At 46.2% G+C, this 23,838-nt stretch overlaps 1 protein-coding gene across 2 annotated transcripts in view; it reads left to right on the top strand.

The window, feature by feature from the left end:
* Nucleotides 1–23,838, top strand: part of UGGT2 (UDP-glucose glycoprotein glucosyltransferase 2) — a 1,472,699-nt gene that overhangs the window by 460,285 nt on the left and 988,576 nt on the right. For both annotated transcript variants that reach the window (XM_085622547.1, XM_085622546.1), the window contains exon 9: nt 4,674–4,773. In XM_085622547.1, the coding sequence (XP_085478673.1) occupies nt 4,674–4,773 (100 nt within the window). The remainder of the gene's footprint in view (nt 1–4,673; nt 4,774–23,838) is intronic.

The raw sequence follows: 23,838 nt of genomic DNA, 5'->3' as shown, positions 1-23,838 counted from the left end.
GCGACCAGCAACGCCGTGATGCGATGAAGATCCAGTGCAATGCGACAAAGATGGCCTCTTCTTCTTGATACGACACGATGCGTGCACGCCCGACGGCCGTGCAGAACTCAACGATTCTTCTGAGCCGCGACAGGCCCTCCAACACGCTTCCCGGTGATGCGATGGCGTCTAATGCGACGGCGATACTCTTCTCTGGCGATGCGAGGCACTTCGGCAATGATGCGACAGCTGCAGCGGCGGCGACACGCTTCTCCGTTGATGCGGCGGCCTCTGAAGCGACGTTGATCCTCTTCTCCGGCGATGCGACGACAGCGGCTGAGGCGGCGACACGCTTCTCCTTCATGAGTCGCGCTTCCAGCTCCAAGCGACACGCAGTCCCTCAGAATAATACCAATAATATTAGGATGCGAAACTGAAGGTTTTATCTGTTGGATTCCCCTCCTATATATCTGTCCTACTTCATGAGCACATTCCCCTTTTTTCACACTTCCTTTGGAGCAACCTTTCTATAATGAAACATTGAATATGGTGATCTGTGATATATCAAAATAATTGAGTAATTAAACAGACACTATTTGAACTACTTTGTGCCTTTATGTCTTTTGAGGATATACACGCCTGAATTGTTAAGGAATTGATGGTACATTGATGATGCAAAGTGAATTCTACATGTACCTGACATATATTTTTACTCAATGAATACTTCTCACAAATAAAGTGCAACCTTAAGTAGTCTAGGGCTATTGTTTTCTATACCGAACGTTACCCAGGTCCTTGGACTTTTTGGGTCACCCCATTATATTGTAATGGGATAATTAATATGACAAAGTTATTGGCAACATATCTCAAACAGGCTTAATTCTTTCTTTAAATTAGTTATTTTGTTGTTTATTTAGCTGGGACCATGGGATATCACCATTAAACCCTTTGATATCTGTCCGCAATCTCTATATCTACCGTTATTAAAATGTTATGAGTGCTAGAGTCATGTTCCTGTTGGTGAGTTTCAGTTTCTTATTGATATATCCCAGCAGATCATTTTCTTTATGTCTGTTACTCAAAAAGTGTTTTATCAGCTTTGTTGTTTAATTCTTACAGCTTGTGGTTCTGCAGTGTTCATTTATTCTGACACGTATCCTTCTCGACATCATGCCTAGGTTACGTGGGCAGACATAGACAACATTTGTGGAGTTACAGGTAGTAAAATGCTGAAGTTGGCAGAGTGGCAAGACCTAAATGTCAGTGAACTTCTATGGTGTTAAACTGCACACATTACAATTTCTACAAGGATAGTGCCCTGTGATCGGAGGAAGTTTAGTGGTCAGTAGGTTCGGGTTTGCTTCTACTGGCCTTGGTTGAGTATGCACCAGAATGTCTCTTAAATGTTTTTCTTTTTTAAAATAGAACATGGCTTTTTCAAAAGACAGGTGCCCCGATGTAGGATATGTCAGTGTTTATTCACAAGTTCCTTTACTCTGCTAGAGTTTAGTTCGAAAGTTGTCTCACAGGTGGTTTGTTACTTTGCCTATTTTAATGGGCCACTAGCAATTATTTCCTATTATTCTGCAGGGCTCTCTTCTTTGCTGTTTCAATCAAGTGAGTAGGTTAGTTAATTTCTTGTAGTATCCTGAAAGTTTCTTTCTGTGCTTGATGTACTTGTTGACATCTGTACAGTTGTGTCTAAGATGCAGTAACTGGCCCACTGGGAGATTCAACGTGAGTGATGGGGAATGAAAACTTTTCAAAACTGAGTAATTTGTCCCTTTCAGTCGGTTTGTAATATACTTCTGTCTTAAGGATGCCATCATTTAAGCCTCGTCCCTTTTTAGGTCTCGCCTGGCGAAAGCAGCGCACGCGCTGCTCTCGTCAGAGAGACATTTTGGAATCGATTCTCCGCCGTGGGCTCATGCACGCGTCTGCATGGACAAAGATGGCTGCTCTCGCCATCTGTCCAATGCAGACAGCATGCGCGTGTCCATGGGAGAGTGGACAGTCCCACGCCATTTTGTCTTCCCGTCGCACATGCACGGGCGCATCGCTTTTATTTTCACGCGGCCACGGCTTACTTTTTCCAATATCCTCCTGCTAACAGTCGTTGTGAGCTTCTTGTAATTCTGTTTGCAATTAAAACAATAGAAGCCATGCAGAACCAGCAAATAGACAATTTCACCCAAGCATACGGCTCCCACCATATTAAAATCAAACTCTTGCTGAGATTTTTTTTTTAACTCTCCATTCCTTTTTTGTTTTTATTTACACCCCATTTGTTTTTTCCACAAGCTCCCTTCTTTACAATGCCGGTTCTTCTTTCAAAAGACACAATCGCTTCAGTGTTTGCTCTGATGTGGCTTGTTACTAGCAGGGTTCACTCGTGTGGCGGCTTACAGATTCTACAGACTTGAAGGCAGCCCCCTCCCTTCCCTGAATTTTACGAAGCATGTGACATGTTTCTTTTTCTGGATCTACTGAAACATCGGGGTCTCTTTAAAACGAAACCGCGACTTAGCTAATGTTACAAACGCCGGTGAAAACGACAAAGGTACATAACAAGATTAGAGCAATGGGACAGGGGACAGAAAGCAAATTAAATGTGGTGTTTTAACAGGAAACAGATTAAAAGCAGAAGCAGACGTCTTTGACATTATCAAATAACGTTATTGGCAGGAGACTTCAAACAATGAGTCTGGTTCGCTGCTGGTGCCAGTTGCAGGCGAGGGCACATACAGCAGATGTGTTTACACTGATAGATTGCAAATCTTCGAAAGCTTCTGCTGTGATAAGAGGAGGGAAAGTAAACAGAAAAGTCTTCTAAGGGCTGATGGGGGGGACACATCTAAGCTGAAATTAAGCACACCGCAATAAGGGCAAGGCCTGACATAAAACACTCATGGACTTGGTCTGGTTAGCAAACCCATGTAACCAGTTCAAAGGTTACACGCTAGGAAAGCATTAGGTGTAGATGGTAGTAGGGTTTCAAAAACACAGTTACCAAAACAGAAGTGGTCTCTAATTGCTGTATTTCGAATGAGCAAGTCTAATTCACAAAGGTGTCACATTTTTACATCTGTTTCATGAAAAAAAGGATCTGAACACCACAAATTCGGGAGTACCTTTAAATATATTTGTAGTGCCCTGCATCTGTTGCAGTGATAGGCCCCAGTCTGATATCATACAATTTCTTTGTTGCCCTACTTTTCACATATGATCCGTACAAGTGTTTTGTTTTGAAATATATAGTCGAAGCCTCTAAAAGTGTTGATTGAATCGGGGAATTTGCTGTAACCAGGGCTTTAAGTGGGATGAAAAAACGGGGGGGGGGGTGCGTGGGGGTCTCTCAAAGGGTCGTGGCCAATATAATTTAGGGCGTCGTTTAAAAAGACATATGCTAAAAATCTGTGCTTAGCATAGTGTGGGGCCCAACTTGTATTAATTTTTTTCTGTCATTGCATCCAGATATGACACAACAAGTAACATCATGCCTACAACAAGTCAAGACTATTGGCTTTGTCAGTGGTTGTTAGTTGCATAAGATAAATAAGCAGCAACTATGGCTTGTATATAATATTGAAAAAGCTTCCACTTCAAGCCCTGGAGACACCACAACAAGGTTGCTGCTCCCGAGTTTCAAAAAGAGAAGGGAAATCCAGAGAGAAAACGCCTCTCTTTAAAGGATTTCCCCTTCCCCTACAACGCTCACCTGGCATGACCTCATGCCATAACTTAGTGAGAAGTGAGCAGTGTAAGCACGCGCACATCAATGTGCTTGCTGTCAATGCAGTCTGGGGTAAAAAAAAAACGGACCGCCTGTGCCAGGGCACAAAACAGAGCCCAATAGAGACCCGTTTCGATGCCAGCTTTAAACAAGCATTGGCATAGCCAATAGGCCTCGCCTTTGGGACATTATAAGTGTTTAGCCATGCAACAGCTGATGTTGCGCCAAGGATATTGTGCTGCATCATTAAATACTTATAAGGTCCCAAAGGCGAGACCCTATTGGCTATGCCAATGCTTTTTATTCACAGTGGTGGTGAACTTAAAAAGATCTAAGCAGTTCAGCCACGCTGCAAAAGTTGCGGCTGCTTCTGTTGAGCTTCTCCAAATTAATAAAGTATCATCTAAATATCTCTTCTAGATCCGATACGGTCTCTGAAAGAATTGCCTATATCATTGATGTACTTTGTTTAGAAGGTTTGAACATACAATCTATACTATTCAGAAAAGGCTAACTAATGCAGCAATGTAGATACACATATATACACAACATCATTGTCCATTGTGCATGAGATGGTAGAGTTTGATACTTCGCTTAAAAATTGCAAACCAAATTTGGCAGTAGTAGGCAGCGCACGATGCAGTTGGATTTTTTCATTCGAATATTTACATAATATTAAACCTGCTTTACAATTTCAGTGGATAAAACCATTGTTAAAAGCTATGTTTTCAGATATCACAATTAGCAAATTGGCCCCAGACAGCTCTCGGCTGCATTACAATAGGAGGTGATGACATTTATTTTGCTGTTTCTAATTGAACAGTTACTTCAGTTATTTTCCACATGGTTGCACAAAGTAGTCTCTAATTTTGACAACAATGTGGAAGTCTTTATTCAAAGTGAGTACATTCTAACACACGGATTTTCAAGACTGAATTCGAATATTTATTTTTTCTTTCAGATTTAAGTTTTCAAGCAGCTTCGAAAATTCTCTCAGTCCCGTCATATGATGCCCTTAAGATAATGCGAGATATTAGTCAGAATTTTCCAATAAAAGCCAGGTACAGTAAAAATGATGCATCGTGAACTATTTATTCTTGTTTTGCATCTTCCGATTTTGTTAAATTGCATTGCATTGGTATCAAATGTTTCATACTTTTTTCACAGTTGAAGTATTTTTCCTAACTGCTAGCTTACAATATTTGGACGTTAGAGTGGTTTTATCGTGTCGGTATCATTTTAGTTCGAGAACTCTCATAGCTTTTCAGACTATTATGGTAGTCTAATAAAGGGTTGAAGGTAACTGGTTGTAAACATATGAATTTTTGTAAAAGCCAGCTTATATGAATCCAGACATCTTGTGGCTCCTTAATGCAGATTCAGTTGTGTTTACTCATTAGGAGGGAATCGACATTTCACCCCTTATCCAGTGGCGTAACAAAGGCCCCCGCAACACCTGCAGTGCGGGGGAGGGGGCGACTTCCAGGGGGCCCCTCAATACTGTACCCTGCACTAAGAGCTCCTAAGTGAGTCCGGTGGAGGGCAGGTCACCGCCCAGGCCTAATTAAGAGTCTGGCAGTGGTATGTACCTTATAGAAGTCCATGCTGCCCTGTCACAAACGTCCTTGTGTTTTTGCACCCGGTTTTCCCAGGTGTGGGAACATCCGGGCACAATTTATACTGGCTAGAACAACTGACTGGTAAAATCCCTTTAGGCTTTGGCTGCAGCCAGGCATCATCCCCATATCACTCCAGATCTCCTTTTTTTGCAATGCAATACTTCCACTTCCCAAAACATTTCTTCACTTTCCCCCTCCCCTTCCCACTGACCCCTCCCCTTCCCACTGACCCCTCCCCTTCCCACTGACCCCTCCCCTCCCCATTGACACCTACCCTTCACATCCTCACCTCCCGTTCCCATCCTCTCCTCCCGTTCCCATCCTCTCCTCCCTTTCCCATCCTCTCCTCCCCTTCCCATCCTCCCCACTGACCCCTCCCCTTCCTATTGATTCCTCCCTGTCCCATCCTCTCCTCTCCACTGACACATCCCCTTCCCCACTGACCGATCCCCACGGACCCATCCCTTTCCCCACTGACTAATCCCCTTCCAATTTACCCCTCCCCTTCCTCCCCACTGACCCTCCCCTCCCCACTAACCTTCCCCACGCTCCTCACTGACCCCTCCTCAACTTCCGGCTTGAACCCTCTCCTCCGTCCCCAATGATAAGCCCCCACTACCGCTACCCATCACAGAAGCCTCTGCTCAAAATAGGTGGTAAATGGGAGCGTTAGATGCCACAAAATGGGTAATTTAATGCAGGTTTACACCTAGTAATTTGGGTTCGTACAGCCTTTCTCATTCCATGGGTTTTACTAATAATTGCACATTACTAGAAGGGTCTTACTGCACAGTACAGGTAGTTACTGGTGCAGCGTTGATACCCTGCCATTATGCAACTCATAATGCAGTGGGCAAGGCATAATTTACTCAGCAGTACACACATCAGAACTGATTACACTTAAAGCACATCTAGTATGCATAATCAAACCTCAATGGCTTTTTAAGACAAAGATAAGTGTTGATGTGGAATATATACAGACATTGCGAATTGAATGTGTTTCCCCCTAAAATAAATTTTGAGTGACACAGCAGTTAGCAGTGGTAAAGTGGCAGAAACATCTGGCGTTTGAAAGAATTCAGAATTCTAATTGAATTATATGTAATAAAAGAACTATTTCTGATGAAGATGTTATTAGAAAAGTTCAAGTTGTTAGGATCCCTATTCAAAAGTTAATGGATGATAACATGGACAGCCCCAGTGTGATTACCAAGATACAATGTGCAATCTTTTGTTGTCTGGAAGGACCCAGTAGCACGCAGCATGTTTGGGGGAGGAGGAGATGGAGTGAGAAAAAGAGAGGTTGTTTGTGCCCCCAGCTTTTGCAGGGATATGGATCAAAGAGCTTGAGCCAATACCACAGCCGTGAAAATGCTTCTAGATTATTATCAGCAATTCTGCGTATTTACTGTGTGCTTCGTTCTGCCATAAGTTATCGACATATGTTGATTGAAGTCTATGAATTCAATCAACATAACATTTTCTCAGCCACTTAACAGGGATGAGAAAATGTGTTTAGGTTATTTGCAGTGTAAATGTACGCAGATCATCTTATTCTCTGTGGCTTACTTTCAGGGCCTACAAGAAGATCTCTATATCCTGGAAAGGGGAACATAGGATTGTGAATGGTTGGTAGAGCCATCTTGAAAGTTTAAATCCTTGAAATTAAATACCAGATATGCTGCAGTTTCACGCTCAGGATGTTTTTGTAGGCCAGTTGCTTCATGGTCAAGTCCACACCATAACACTTGGCTAGTGCCAACAAAGGCGTGGCAATTTTAAGTTATTCCTGTACAAGCTAGGCAACAAATCCAGTTCTAGGCTTCAGCTATTTTAAGTATGCTTATCCTGACTCCCTGGAATACATTGCAACCAAGCTCCGTAATTGGTGTTTAGGGTTCTTTGGGCACTCAGTGACAAGGCAAGAAAGCCTGTCTAAATCATAGAGTACAGCGAATCAACAAGGCTTGTTTGTGTGACAAGCCCTAATAGTATAATTTGGACTTAGAACGCTCTCTCGTATTTTGTGGCATGCTTCGTCATTGGTACCTGTTCACCCTCAGGACTGCTTATCCGTCACAGTGGGCTTAACCTATTGAGTGATATCTCTCATACTAGACATGTATAGATAGCTAAGTGTATATACTTTTCTACAGGAGCTCCTTAATTTAGTTTAATAGGGGTGTCCCTAGTAAGATTATAAACATACAGTAGAATGTTGTGGAATCTTAATCATACAGTCATCCATCAAAATGTTTTCTCCATCATGACATATGTGATTCCTGATAGAACTAACCGTTCCTAAGGTGCATCTATACTCAAGGGAAGGGAACAACGATACAAATATACCACTGACATGCACACATGCTTGCACCAGCTTCCAAAAGAGCAACAGGTAGTTCCTAGTTATAAAATGATAAAAGATGAAATGACACACATATCTGAAAGAGACACGTTATTGATAGATCCCTTACCTTAGAATATCCCCGGGCGTCAGACTGGATCCAGAAAGTTTTCGTCAGCAGTACCTCTGTGCGTCGGTAGGCGTCGTTGTGCGGCTCCGCGTACATCGCTGGCGTCGTAGCCGCCGAGATGACGTCATCGGAGCTACTTTGACGCGCCCACGTGCGCTGACGTCAGTTCTTTCTTTTTCTACGCCAGCAAGCGCAGATCCGAGAGAGAGCAGTACCCCTAGTTAATGTTTTAACTTGGTTTCTGAGAACTTGTTTCTCTTGTTTTGTCGAGTACTCGACTCCTGGTGTAGTAGGGATGCCCGGGTTTCAGTCCTGTAGGACCTGCCATTGGAACATGTCGGTAGCGGACCCACACAACCTGTTTCTCTTCTGCTTGGAGCACGCCCATGACCCCGAGGCGTGCCCTGATTGTCGGGCCATGGCGCCAAAAGCTTTGCGGGAGCATTCCCGAAAGTTGTTGGAGATCCGGCAATCGGTTCCGCGCCATGGGAGGTCGAGAGCCCGGTCGGGGAGCCGTCATCATCGCTCGTCGGACACGGGGACAGGTATGTCACAGCGCCATAAAAGGTCGAAGAAGCGACGTCGCTCTTCGTCTACCCCTCACCGGACGCGGTTGAGGGGGCGGGCGGTCAGTCCCCCGCGGCTCCGATGGAGCCTCCGTTGTTGCCTGCGGCCTACCCACCCTTTCCAGGCCCGCACGCGACTCCGGATGAAATACAGGCTGTCCTGTCGGCCATGAGCCATTTGTTTGGCCCATCGGGTCCCTCCGGAGCGCCTTCGGGCCCCGTGGACCCGTTAGGTGGTTCTCCCCCCGTGCCGCCGCCTTTGGCCCCAGCTACGCCTGCACGATACCCTACGGCGCTGCTGGCTCCGGCCTCGGCGCCGGCCCCGGCACCGGGTGCCGTGCCAGACGTTGCCGAACCGGGATTGGTCTATTAATCCCCGGTTCTGTTTCATGGTGGAGGGTTCATCCCATTCCCCCGGGCACCTCGTCCTTACCGGCCTCTTCAATAACCGGTAGACGAAGGGGAGTACTGTGAGCGGTCTGAAGACCCTCTCGCATCTCAATGCGAGGAAGAGCCAGAATGGGAAGGTGATATGGACGGTCCAGTGGATCTGGATTTCTCTCCACATCCTGGTACACTGTCCCCCTCTTCTGTGGCTACGGAGGAGGTTGGGACTTTTTCTGTGGTGTTGCGTAGGTTGGCTGAGGCTCTTAACCTCGAGCTCCCTTCTGTGCCTATCAAGACCAATCTCCTGACTGAGGTACTGCAGCCAGCGTCCTTCTCTGCGGAGCCGCTGCTGCCCTTCAACGACGCACTTACTGACGTCCTGCTGAGCACCTGGAACAAACCCAACACAGGGGATCCTGTGGCTAAGGGTGTGGCACGCTGCCATCGCCCGGTGCCGGGCGACCCCAGATTTCTCACAAAACATCTGACGCCTCAAATTCTGGTTTTCCAGGCCTCTGCCTCGCCGAGCTCATTCCCTTCTGCCCCTCCGGACAAGGAATCTAAGAATCTGGAGCAGTTTGGGAAAAAGATTTTCACTTCTGCCAGTTCCGGGTTGCGGGCGGTGAATACTGCGTGCCTGTTGGGCCGCTATTCACATTCTGTGTGGGACACGGTGACACAGGTGCCGCCTCAGTGCCCTGTGGAAGCTCGGGCGGTGCTCTCCCAGGCCATTACCGAGGGGAGAGATGCTGCTAAATTCACTATCCGTTGTGGACTTGACACTGCCGATTAACTCGGCAGGGCACTTTCCCCAACGGTGGCTCTCCGACGTTACACTTGGCTCAGAACAACTGGCTACTCCGGGGATATTCAAAACACTTTGTTGGACATGCCCTTTGATGGCACACTCCTCTTTGGTGACCAGGCGGATAACACCCTGGAACGCTTTAAGGACTCTCGGGCTACGGCCCAGTCCTTGGGTCTCGCCACCACGTGCACTCCCTCGGGGTCCGCTTTTCGCTCCTTTCGAGGTCAGGGTCGCGGCGCCCAATCGCGTTCCTTTCAGACCCTCAGGCCTGCGCAGCCGCAGTCTCAGTGCAGCCGCGGGCGTCGGACCTGACGTGGTGGGTCCCGAGGACAGCGAGCAGGTCAATCCACCACCACCCCTACCACCGCCGCCTCAAAACCTTCCTTGTCCGGTGTTTCAGGCCCACCATACGCCAGTGGGCGGCAGGATTCGCCATCACCTCCCCCACTGGCGCACCATCACTTCGGACAGGTGGGTTCTGCAGATAGTTCGAAGGGACTACTCCCTCCCATTCAAGTCTATTTCCTCCAGCCATGCCACCTCAGTACCACCGCATGTCAGGGGATCACTTGGCACTTCTCCAGCAGGAAGTTGCGGCCCTCTTGGCCAAGGGGGCCATCGAGTGCGTTCTGATGCCAGAAGTAGGTTGTGGTTGTTACTCCCACTACTTCTTGGTTCCAAAGAAGGACAAAGGTCTGCGCCCTATCTTAGACCTCCAGAACGTCAATCGCTTCCTCCGGAAGGAGAAGTTCAAGATGCTCACGCTTGCTCAGGTCTTGTCTGCCCTAGACCCGCAAGACTGGCTGGTAGCGTTGAACTTGCAGGATGCTTATTTTCATATCCCCATCCTGCCAGCCCACCGGCGTTACCTACGGTTCACGGTGGGCCACGAGCACTTTCAGTTCACTGTGCTCCCTTTCGGCCTTACCAGCGCCCCTCGGGTGTTCTTGAAAGTGATGGTGGTGGTCGCAGCTCATCTGCACAGATCGGGGGTTGCAGTCTTACCCTATCTCGACGACTGGCTGTTGAAGGCGGGCTCACCCCAGGCAGTCGTCTCCCACCTCCAGACTACTTCCGACCTCCTGCACTTGCTGGGGTTTTCCATCAAGGTGCAGATTTCGCACCTGATTCCCTTTCAGCAGCTCCTCTTCATCGGAACGGTTCTGGATACGGCGCAGTTTCCGGTTTATCCTCCCTAACAGCGAGTCCAGGACTTTTGCGGGGATTCTTCTCATGCACAGAACTATGCGCAGGAAACCAGGACCTCAGTGAATTGTGGTGTACCAAAAGACTCACCTCAGTACCCAGAACCCCTATCCGAATAGCATCAGTGCCTCATTCGTTCTCCGTATCATCTCGAAGCTACCAATGATTAGACAACCCAGAACAAGCGACTTAGAATACTCTCAGGAATGGTGGGAATCAAACACCTTTTCGTTATTATTCTCATATCAGTCCACAACGTGAGTAATCAGAGATACGGAAAAGTTTAAAATGTTTATTTTTAACTTCGTGCTCTAAGGTGCAGTACTTTGTCTAACATAAGCAGACACATGATTAGAAATAAAACCATCAGCATTGTTACAATACCATAAAAAACAAAGGGAGAAATCATATTACAATGATAGTGGAAACAGGTCCTATAATACCTTGTATACCACCCTCCCCTGGCTAATAAGCTAGTTTTATATAATGATAGAAGGTCTCTAAGTTTAAATGGGGAACCCCATACCTCAAAGATCAGCTTAGGTGAATCACATCACATCACAGGATCAGCTCTGCTCTCTGTGTCTGGAAATGTTTTCTCCAAGTGTCTGAATCATCCATGCAAATGCAATATTAAAGGCACCCGAGTTTCAGATATTTGCAGCTTTGGGCTTGTTGTGTCTAGAGCGTGGGCCGATCAACCTGAATTCAACGGCATACATTGTTATTTGACCTTGACGGTTTCTGCACACAGTGTTCAGACTAAGGTCGCGGTGCACGTCTAGGGATGTGAAAAACAGACCGTTCTCATGTGAAGAAAAAGCAAGCAAGCAGTTTTACTTGTAATAACAACTACCTGTAGTGTCGTGTGCAAAAGCAGCAAAGTGGCAAGATGGCGCGAACATCTAAAACGATTATGCTAACATAGCAATGTATGCAGACAAAACCCTTTCTCCACTACACCCTCCCTTGATCGGACCACGAACAAAATAGGGAAGCAATGTAGGAATGCAGAGTTCAAGTTCGAGTGAAACAGAACCAAGTTCATATATTGCCAATCCGTATAATTGGTAGTGAAAGTTCGAAAAGTTTGTTGGAAAAAAGTAAAAAATAATAAACAATCAGGGGCGCTATATAGCCCTTTCTGGAGCAAAAATAAAAAATTCCAGCTTGTATGTGAGGAATATGGACAACAGCCAATTTAATCCATCAATGTATAGGCACAGTATATTGCAACTGCCTCCAAGAGGAAGTCATTGTAATCTTCAGTAAATGAGTCAGCCATCCAGTCTAATAAACTAAAGGAACATGCATGTTCTTCGATTACAGAAGCCTCTAGCACCATCAGAGGACAACTTGCGTGTTCTTCAAGAAAACTTCGCGCCAGGAAGTCATGGGTTGCTGCGGATATATCCCAATTTTCCAGAATTCCATGCGCAGCCGCACAGGCCATAATCCAGATACCAGAACAGCCTAACTCATGAGCCACTTAGGGACTCATCAGTCGATCATAATCCGGGGCAGCAGACGCCATGTTCGACAGGCACAAATCCAGAGCCCATTCAAATGAGCAATCAAGGCAATGGAAAACAGGCTGCACGCAAGTAAAGTATGAGAACCGGAAAGATAATCTATAGGCTACGCTCAAAGTGGCCAGTGGTAGTGTTCCATAGTATTCAAGCATCCGGTTGCGAAGTTGAAGCAGCTGGGACAGACTGTTGTGTGACACAGATCGTGCAGCCATTGCGGAGCAAACAAACCAACAGCAGCACACCGGCAGTCAAGTCGAGAATTAATGTAAGCCCGCCGAAAACGCTGGAAAAAATAGAATGAAAAAATGCCGGTATCACACCAAATATTGTTTGGAACAAGGTCACAAGGCCGAAGCCCACAACTTTGAAAAAATGTGCCAAGCCAGCTGTTCACAAGGCATTGAATATAATGTGAATCAGAGCACCAAAATGAAGGGGGAGATCAGTATTTAAAAGAGCGTCCACCTCGGTGCGGGTGTTTGCTACGTGAATGACAAATGTTTCATGAGAGGAAGTCAGGGGGACTTCTTTTTGAGACAATAGAGCCCTTATTCTGCTCATCTTTTTGAACTCTGCTTTCAAGGTTGGTATGGAAGGCCAGATGGATACATCCAGTCTCCCATGCGGGAGTGGGAAAAGCACATTCTTACAACAGACTACTCGTTGTGAGACAGTTACAATGTACAGAATCCCTACTAGCATTTGGCAGCATGCCTCATTATTTAAAAGCAAATAACTACCATTAGCTAATAACGTGTAAGTGGGTGTAATCACTGGCACAGGATTTCCCTTCAGAATGCAAGCTAAATTTGAGGCGTGAACGTTGCATGCGCCATGCAATTGGATGTTCCTACAAACTACTGAGTGATCAGGTGTGAAAGTGCAATCCTCTCCTTTTAAATAAACCTCTTTACCCTCTCTCATGCACCTGTATGTAAATGGGAGCGACCAAACTTCATGCAGGAAAGCGGTACCTAGTGGTTCATATCTGCCTAAGGCATAGTGTTTCATACATGAACTGAACTTAAACAAAGGAAAAGGTAGTGTGATTAACCCATGGATAAGCCACACAGCTGAGTTCGATTCGGCCACAGAGAATGGTAAAGGTTCCAACTTTTCAATATGCAATAGTGAGTATGTCGCATCATTCATGGACATGAACTGTTGTTTATCAGTCAGATTAAAAGGCAGGAATAAAGATGATGTATTCATGTAGTCCCAGGGAACTATCCCAGCCTTCAATGTTTGTAAAGTCCTTGCAAACTGCATTATAGAACGCAATTGATTTTGACCATTGGATAAAACAGACATGTCATCTTGTACAATATCCACAACAGAAGAAACAATATTATCTAACGTGTAAATTCTGGAAGAAAGAGTGTTAATGGTATTATCAATGACAGCAAGGACTTTTTCCAAATTTGCTTGATCAATAGCTCTTAATCTAGAAGCAGTTTCAATTTGAGATGTTTTCCAAACTTCGTTGTAAACAGCATACACCCATCTTTTGGACCTGCCACCCACAGGGCCCTTAAGAAAATCATTCAAATCTACATCGTCAGTTAATTTGGATAAATGAAGTTTAACTGACGCCAAGGTGGAGTGTTGAAGCCAATTTTGACATAATTTTCCTACAGAATAGGTAGTAACAGAATGGGAAGATTCAGATCTGGGGTCTACTTGAACCTGTGTATAGCCAGGGAGCAGACCCAGAAAACGATGTTGACAGGAATCTGAACTTTTCTGCCATAATAACCATCCTTGAGGATCCAGGGTGGAAATATTAAAGGATGTATTAGTAATTAGGGACTGCAATTCATCAAGGGACAAATCTGTGTGATTATCCCAGATCGGATAAGCATTGAGATCAAGGAATAGAAGGGGAATTCTTCTTTTTAGAAGTAGCCAATCCAAAGCAGGTGGTCTGAAAAATAGTAGAATTCAAAAACAACATGTGGTTCGGGATAAGGCATGCACGATGAAAAGCCTCAGAACCTTGTACCTGCAAGGTTTTAGAACCCCAAACAGATTTAAGATCAATAGTATTTTTCCAAAGCTCATAGCTCCCTATAGCTAATTCATCCATAAAGGACTTTGAATATAGTAATTTTGTATGTGTCAGTCTAACTTTGGAAGCTGACTTGGCAGACATTTTAACCCCTTGTATGCGCACGACAGCTCCCGGCTGTCATGCATCACGGTGGGCGTGTGCGCACAACGGCCGGGAGCCGTCGTAATCCCGCCCACCGTTTATTTCTCCCGCACAGCGCGGGAAATAAACCCGCACCCAAGGGGTTAAAATAAAAGGCTTCAGGATTAGATACACTGAAATTTTTTTACTAAAGTTTTGGCGCTGCCTTCAATGGGAGCTGGACAATGTTCCCATTGTGTAAAATTAATGATATTCCTAAATGTATTCGCTTTATGCAGGAAATGATTGCCATAATGTTGGTAGAAAAACAATTCTCCATAATTTGCTGCGTCTTAATACAAATCTTCAGCATCAAAAGCAGCATAATATTTCAAATCAGAAAAAAAAGCCTCTACGGCTTGGACATCCCAATCATCAGAGCGTATGTTTTGTTTCACAACGTCCCCCATAGAAACACGAAGAACATTGGGGACATTAATCACCTCTGTGGGGCCGTTAATTTGAAATTTTACAGCATCCCATACAATCCCATCTAATACAGGCCAGGCAGTAATATTAACAAACGTCTGGTCCCTCTCCATGATGTGTGATGAGGAGTGGGGTGCCAAAGTTCCATCAATTAATCTAATTGCAAATCTTTCGGACAAATAGTGTCCATTCACCAAACGGAAAAAGACAACCACAAATCCAATGAACTTGAACAAAAATATAGATATGAGCACCAGCCAAATGTAAGTCCAAGGGGGAATAAAAAAATTTCTTTTAAACCAAACGGCAAAAATTGAAATTTTCGATGGGGCACTCGATGTTGTAGAGTTAGTGTCAAATGGAAAACGTGACTGGTCAACTGCACTTGATTGCACACCAGGCAACGACACATCTGTGGAATAGGCATACTCAGTATCTTCAAGGGACCACCAGCCGGCGGAGTCAATGAAGGATTAGTAACTGTATGCATCTCGATGGCAAGGTCAGGCCTGTTCGTATTTGCCGGAGCCAAAACAGAATTTTTCAGCATTGCCGGACAAGAGACAGCTGGAGTCATACTAAGAAGAATCGGCCACTCATTGTAGTTTGACATTGTCAATGGAGATGTACCTGTTATCCTTGCGACCAGGAAGTGGAGGTAAAATGACTGTTCTTGTACCCTTCACGCCAAGCTCTGGAACCGGTGCACGATAAGAGGGGCCGAACTCCTTCTTGTTCTCCACCTTCTCACGGACCAGGTCACCAACTCGAGGTAGCCAGCCAACTACCGGAATCTGAAGTGCAGCATCAGTTGTGGAGGGCAAGTGTTCCTTTGCAAGACTGTCTCAGGTCTCTTGTAGATTCTGTAATACAGCAGAATGATCATCTACGTCAAAGGGTGCGACCGACGCCGCCATGTCTAGATCATCAAGGTCCGGGACAAACATTTTTATGCCAAAGAGCATTTCGTATGGGGTCTGCCCACCCAGAGACCTTCTAGGGAGAATATTAAGTGCACGTTGAACGCTATACAAATGGGCCAACAAGTCCCTGCCAGTACCTAAAACCCTAGCTGTCAAGGACTGCTTTAAGTCACGGTTCATTCGCTCCACAACACTATTGCCCTCAGGCCGGTATGGAGACGACAATTTGACTTGGACCCCCAAAGATCTCTTGGCATGAGGCGAACGCTGGACCCTGGTCCGAATGGAGGGTGCCACATGCAGAAATTCCCATAAAGACACGCAAATCCCTGATGACAGTTCGAGCATCAGCACTCCTTTGCGGCCAGACCCATAGAAAACGTGTGCACGAATCCACTGCAACTAAGATGTACTTATACGCAGTATCAGAGGAGAAAGGACCGAAGTGATACAAATAAACACACCCAAGTGGTTTATTAGATATGTACAACTGTGTTTGAGGTGGACTCGCAGCAGTCGAAATTTTAATCTGCTGGCAAATGTCACAAGTAAGAACATAATCACGAGTTTGTTTATGCAATCCGCGCCACCAGTAACGTTGTTGTAAGATAGTGACAGTCGCTGAACGCCAGCATGGGCAGAGGCCATACCTTCGTGAGCGGCTGTTATCAAAGCAAGTCTGAGGTCCACGTTGGGAATCAATCTGTCACCAACGTCCTTAATTCTCACATAGGGAACTTTATCAGGACTTAAATGATTAGAGTGTTTAGAAGGGAAACCGCAAGGGTAATTATAACCCTTCTCTGTTGCAGCAATGGCTGCCAAGATGTCATCATCAATTTTACTTTTGGATCTTGTAACTGCTGCTACTAGATATGTTGCCACTGCTGTTTTCGCTGCCTCGTCAGCTGAACTGTTGCTAACAGCGTGTACCCCGACGCGCTGGTGACCAAGAGTGTGAATTACATTCACGAGCGGCAGACGTTGTTTAAGTTCTGCGACTCGAACCCAAAGCATTTTATGTTTGATTGTGCTACCTTTGGAATCACAATACTCATTTTGAGACTAAAAGAATAAATTGTCGTTGAAAGACTGAACGCAGTAAAAAGAGTCACTCACAATAAGAGTAGTCACTCGAGGATCAGTAAACTCCAGTGCACGCACCAGAGCACAAAGCTCTGCCAACTGGGCGGTACAATCACCCAATGTCTTCGTATGCACAACATCAGACTTGAATTCTCCATTCACAAAAGTACCAGCCACTATTGCGCAGGCTGCTGAATAAGCATGCTTAGGATCCGTCGCCGGTTGCGTCGAACCGTCAGTGTAAATAATACAATGATAATCCTCAAGCGGTCGCAAAGACAGAGGAGCTGGGTGAACAAATGCATACTGCAAATACTCCTGAGTCTGCAATGAGGCATCAAAGATGAAAGTGACATCCGGAGACGTCAAAGAAGTAGCCCATTGTATCTAACGTGGATACAAAGCTTTAGAATTCTGTACACTGGCTTTCGTCACTGCCTCACGGGCAGGATACGGTGTGACAACCAACATGCATTTCCCTTGCGACAGCGCTCTCTCTTTTAGAATCGCCATCTGGACTGCAGTCAAAACATTTTCGACAGTGGAAAAGCGCATTTCTGCAAGTGTGCAAGTGTGACTTGTAAGCAATTGGGACTGTGTCCCCTTCATTAAATGTCAAGTACGTGAAACCCACTGCACCAGGCACAATTCTGATAACGAGGTTTGTGTGGTTATCAAGCGTCAATAAGTATTTAGAGGCAAGAAGATCAGCCTGCAAAGATTGCAGGATAGCTGAATGTTCTGGCAGCCAGCTCGATTTGGAAAAAGTTGGTTGTACCAAGGCATATAGTGGCTTGATACGCTGGGCATAATCGGGAATGGAAGTACGCCCGAAATTCAAAAAACCCAGCAAAGATTGTAGTTTTTTCAGAGCTGTAGGAGCGCGCAAACATGCGCTTTTCACCAGGAAGTGAGGTGCTAAACCTCGACCTTCGTTGTTGAGTTCATAGCCCAAAAACAACACTGTATACTCTGAAATGTGTGATTTTGCAAAGTTAAATTTGTAACCGAAGTCTGCAAACATAACAATGATGCGGTCAACGCGACACAGATGCGGCCATAATTCGTCGTCTGTGAGATAGATATCATCAACATACGAGTACGCATCGGGGTCAATGCTCTCCAACAGAGAGACTGCACGCGCGGCAAAGACACGAGGACTGTTTTTGTAGCCCATGGCTAATCTTTTAAACTGTTTTTGTTTGCCACCTGAAGTAAAAGCTGTCCATTGACTACTAATAGAGGACAGGTTATGGCTATAAAAGCCATTGGAGATGTCAAGTGTGGTCTTAAGCCTTTTGCTCACGAGACTATCAACGAGGGCAGAACTGTGGGTATTTTGTACCTCGCACGTCCGACAATGAGAGTTCAAATGTCGATAATCCAAAACTAGGCGGTAAGACCCATCAGGTTTGGTTACAGTTAAGAGAGGATTATTCATGGGTGACACACATGTTTCAATTACTCCTTGATATTCCAATTGTTCAAGGATTTCTGCGACGTGAGATCTAGCTCCTAGGCGCATGTGATATTGGGGTTGTGGCTGTGGCATAGACAGTAATGGAATCTCATGGCTTGGTGATAATTTATCCCACCAACCGGTATACGGTACAGCGCCGGAGCAAGCACTTGTGCCCACTCTTCTGCAAAGTTCTGAGCTTGCTCCTTCGGCACAGTGTGCGTGAAAGATGGGAGGATTAACTCCTCCCCTCTGGGAGTGGCCAAAACAAAAGCTGGGGGCCAGTCCGCCTCTGCTAGCAAAATGTCATATGTAGAAGTCAGATTCTCCCCAAAAATCCCTTTCATGGTACGTTGTATGTCACCTTCAATTAAAAGGACTATGTCTTTTGTCTGTCAGGGGGAGCCACTCTAGTATCAGCAGTTTCTACAGTAATAAACGTGCCAGTTGCTGTTCCCTTCAGATATGGACGCAGTGCTTGCCGCACTATTGTAACCTCCGCTGCGCTGTCTGGCAACGTTAGTGCCCATGTCAGGTTCTGAAGCTGTGTTCTCACTATCTGTGGCGTACCTCGCTGTTAGTGCAGCAACTTTCTTTTTCTGAAACGAGGTCTTTGCAAATTCGTCCTGCTTGCCTTTACCATCAGCCGGGCGGGGCTGCTCACATCCTTATGGGGCACCCCGACCTCTGCCACGTTCACCTCCACCGGACTGTGAGATAGATGTTTCCTGTGAAGAACGAGGAGAATGTTGTTCAGTAACCTGAAATGTATCAGGAGACCTAATTCTAGTGTGATTGCGCAATTCATATGTGCGTTCAGTAGTCACTGGTATCGGTGACGCGGGACAAGACCCCTGTTTCTGTTGCTGCTTCCCCTGTTTCTTAGTGTTCCAATTTTGTTTAGGAAAAGCTGGACGGTCTTCTTTGATAGACTTAACCGTCTGAGTTTGCGGTTGCGCTGCTGTTTTAGCAAAAGGCTTAACGCCTAAACTATTGCGGCCAATGGTCTTATAAGCCTCCGTAATAATTTTTGGTAACTGCCGGGGTTTATCGTCGTCGTCGATGAGGCGCAGGGCATTCGACACTTGTAAATTAACCGCATCTCCCTTGACGTTAGCAAGGATGAGATCAGCAACTACGTCGAACACGCCGACAAGCCTCATTCCCAACTCAACCTCCGCCTCCGGACCTTGCTCATCCTGAACACGCTTAATCACGGAGGGCAATACAGTCATAGACAGTGTGCCTAGGCACTTCGCGTAGATTGCTACAAACACTTTACCCCAGTTCTCACTATCTGTTACCTCTGGGACTAAATCTTTCTGCAAACTAATGGTATGGATCCTGTGTTTTTCCACAGGAGTAGAATTTGGAAATACTGCTTCCAGCTGGTCAAATTTCTCAGCAAGCCAATAAGGCATATCGTCCTTATTCTGGGAGCGCTTGCCCATTACCGAATTAACCATGACGGGACTAATAGTGATCCCGGCCGGTCCAACTAGTTGCGTCGCAACCCCAGGTGCCCCCACCTGGACATTGTGAGAAACGTATTGCACTAAAGCCCTATGTACCGCAATCAAGGCGGTATGGAGTTGACGTAAGTCATCCAGCGGGGCTATCAAATATTATGGATGTGGTGTGAACCCGGCCAAGACTGGCCAAGTGGCCCCAGGAATGGACAAGGGACCTAACCGAACCGGAGTTACGGTGTGGGGGAGGGCGCCATTGAACCAAATACGATGCTGCCAAGCGGAAATTGGAATTTCCTACATCCTATACGGCGTGTAATTAGCTAGAATTGCCGTAGGAGTGTATGCATGAAATGTCTTATCATCCGCATTTACCTCTGGAAAAGTAACCCAAGAGTAAAACAGCTCATAGGGGAACGATGCATCGGCACTTACTACAAAGATAATAGACATTCCATCGTCTGGCACCCCAAACTGCATCAAGTGATGCCGGAGAGGTGCGCGACTATATGCTGCAATAGCAACTTCAGCTATAAGGACGCAGAGAAGAAAAACAATCTATATTAACCCGTAACACAAAAAGGGTCAGTTATTCAAAAAGAAACCTTTTTAATTGTCAAGCTTGAATGAACCTATAAGTCAATCATATAGGTAGGTTTAAGCCGTCACTCCCGTCAACCAGAAACAAGAGTGAGGGTGTTGTGGACAAATATAAGCACTACTAAGGCATCTCAACATAAGACCAAAACGTTAGGTGGGCCATGTTGCGGGGATTCTGCTCATGCACAGAACTATGCGCTGGAAACCAGGACCTCAGTGAATTGTGGTGTACCAAAAAACTCACCTCAGTACCCAGAACACCTATCCGACTAGCATCAGTGTCTCATTCATTCTCCGTATCATCTCGAAGCGACCAATGATTAGACAACCCAGAACAAGTGACTTAGAATACTCTTAGGAATGGTGGGAATCAGAAACACCTTTTTGTTATTATTCTCATATCAGTCCACAACGTGAGTAATCAGAGACACGGAAAAGTTTAAAATGTTTATATTTAACTACGTGCTCTAAGGTGCAGTACTTTGGCTAACATAAGCAGACAAATGATTAGAAATAAAACCATCAGCATTGTTACAATACCATAAAAAACGAAGGGAGAAATCGTATTACAATGATAGTGGAAACAGGTCCTATAATACCTTGTATACCACCCTCCCCTGGCTAATAAGCTAGTTTTATATAATAATAGAAGGTCTCTAGGTTTGAATGGGGAACCCCATACCTCAAAGATCAGCTTAGGTGAATCACATCACAGGATCAGCTCTGCTCTCTGTGTCTGGAAAGATTTTCTCCAAGTGTCTGAATCATGCATGCAAATGCAACATTAAAGGCACCCGAGTTTCCGATATTTGCAGCTGTGTGCTTGTTGTGTCAACAGCATACATTGTTATTTGACCTTGTCTGTTTCTGCACACAGTGTTCAGACTAAGGTCGCGGTGCACGTCTAGGGATGTGAAAAACAGACCGTTCTCATGTGAAGAAAAAGCAAGCAAGCAGTTTTACTTGTAATAACAACTACCTGTAGTGTCGTGTGCAAAAGCAGCAAAGTGGCAAGATGGCGCTAACATCTAAAACGCTTATGCTAACATAGCAATGTATGCAGACAAAACCCTGTCTCCACTACAGGACATTCGGGCTATGATTCCAATCTTTCGGCCCTGGTCCTGGATTTCGGTCCAGAAGACCCTGAGGCTGCTGGGCCTCATGGCCTCCTGCATCCTGCTGATCTATCATGCCAGATGGCATATGCGGGCTCTGCAGTGAGACCTGAAATTCCAGTGGACGCAGCATCGGGGAAACCTGTCCGACTACGTCCAGATCTCGGAGGGCACTGCACAGGATTTGCAGTGGTGGCTCACGGACCAGCGCTGGGTCAGCGGCAGATCCCTCTCCCCTCCCCAACCGGAGCACACAGCAGTGACGGACGAGTCCCTCCTGGGATGGAGTGGCCACATGGGAGAGGCGGGGATCAGAGGCCAATGGTCTCCGGCGGAGTCCAAGCTCCATATCAACCTTTTGGAGCTCAGGGCGATCCTACTTGCACTGAAAGCATTCCTTCCCTCTGTCAAGGGGAGAGTAGTGCAGGTGTTCACAGACAACAACACCGCCATGGGATACTGCAACATGCAGGGCGGGGTGGGGTTGTGCACCCTATGTCAGGAGGCTCTACATCTCTGGACATGGCTGGAACGTCAAGGCATTTCCTTGGTGGTTCAACACCTGGCAGGTACCCTGAACGCCAGGGCGGAAAAACTCAGCGGCAGGTGCATGTTGGATCACGAATGGCATCTTCACTCAGAGGTGGCACAAGGTCTCTTTCGGCAGTGGAGAGAACATTGGTTAGATCTATTCACCACTGAAGAGAATGCGCAATGTCAGCAGTTCTGCGCGTTGGAGTTTCCAAGGCGGCACTCGCTCAGAGACGCTTTTCGTCACGAGTGGAGTTGCGATCTATTGTATGCCTTTCTGCCTATACCACTTCTGCCCAGAGTGCTGAAGAAGATCAGACGCGACCGGGCCCAAGTCATTCTTGTGGCCTCGGACTGGGCTCGAAGGGTTTGGTATCCCGAGCTACTCAGTATGAGCGTAGATCCCCCGATCCGATTGCCTCTTCGGGAGGATCTCCTCTCGCAGCAACAGGGGGCGGTCCTCCACCTGAACATGCCCAGCCTCCACCTCCTTGCGTGGAGATTGAGCGGCGACAGTTGATTCTATTTGACTTGCCTCCTGAAGTCTGTAATGTGATTTTGGGAGCCAGGCGTCCCTCCACTAAAGCGGTATACACCTGTCGGTGGAAAAAATGTGTGGCATGGTGCACAGCGAAAGCTGTAGATCCTCTTTCTGCCCCTCTTTCTGAGGTCCTATTGTTCCTTCTCTCTTTGGCCCAGCAGGGTTCTGCTCTGGGCACTATCAAGGGATACCTTTCTGCTCTTTAAGCCTTTCTTAGGCTGCCTGATCAGCCCTCTCTTTTCAAGTCCCCAGTTGTCAATAGATTTCTCAAAGGCATTACTCACCTTTTCTCTCCTATTCCTTTTGTGATGCCTCAGTGGGACTTGAACCTGGTTCTCATATACTTAATGTGCGCTCCCTTTGAGCCTCTTCATAACTGTCCTTTGCGGTTATTAACTTTGAAAACTGTCTTCCTGGTGGCCATCACCTCCGCTCGGCGGGTGATTGAGCTCCAGGCTCTTTCCTGTAAACCTCCTTTCCTGGCGATTCATCCGGACAAGGTTGTGCTTCGACCGCGTCCCTCCTTTCTACCTAAAGTAGTCTCTACCTTTCATCTCGGGCAAACTGTCACTCTGCCCACTTTCTTTCCGCCTCCGCACCCTTCAAGGGAAGAGGCGAGGCTCCACCGTCTTGATCCAAAACGTGTGCTTTAGTTCTATCTCAACCGCACACAACAGTTCCGGGTGGATGACCAGCTCTTTGTTGGCTACGTGGGTGCCAAAAAAGGTCGGGCTGTGCACAAGCAGACTATCTCCCGATGGGTTGTCTCGCGCATTAAAGCCTGTTACTCCCTGGCTAAAAAGGAACGTCTGGTTGGGCTGCGCGCCCATTCTACCAGGGCGACAGCAGCTACTACAGCATTGGGACGCGGTGTTCCCCTGCAAGACATCTGTCAGGCGGCCACTTGGGCCTCGTTGCATACTTTCACAAAGCACTATTGCCTTGACAGTCAGGTCCGGAGAGACAGCTTCTTTGTCCGTTCGGTTCTCTGTGACTTTCTGGTGTAATCCCACTTCACAGACCCACCACCGGGTTGGTATTGCTTGGGTATGTATTCTAAGGTAAGGAATCTATCACTAATGTGTCTCTTTCAGATGCACAAGTTACTTACTTGTGTAACAATATATCTGTAAGAGACATTAGTTAGTGATAGATTCCTTACCACCCGCCCATCCTCCCCGTTCTGC

Source organism: Triturus cristatus, chromosome 8, assembly GCF_964204655.1.
Source record: "Triturus cristatus chromosome 8, aTriCri1.1, whole genome shotgun sequence".
Taxonomy (NCBI): domain Eukaryota; kingdom Metazoa; phylum Chordata; class Amphibia; order Caudata; family Salamandridae; genus Triturus; species Triturus cristatus.
Note: the sequence above shows the minus strand (reverse complement) of the source record. Positions and strands in the feature narration are given on the sequence as shown.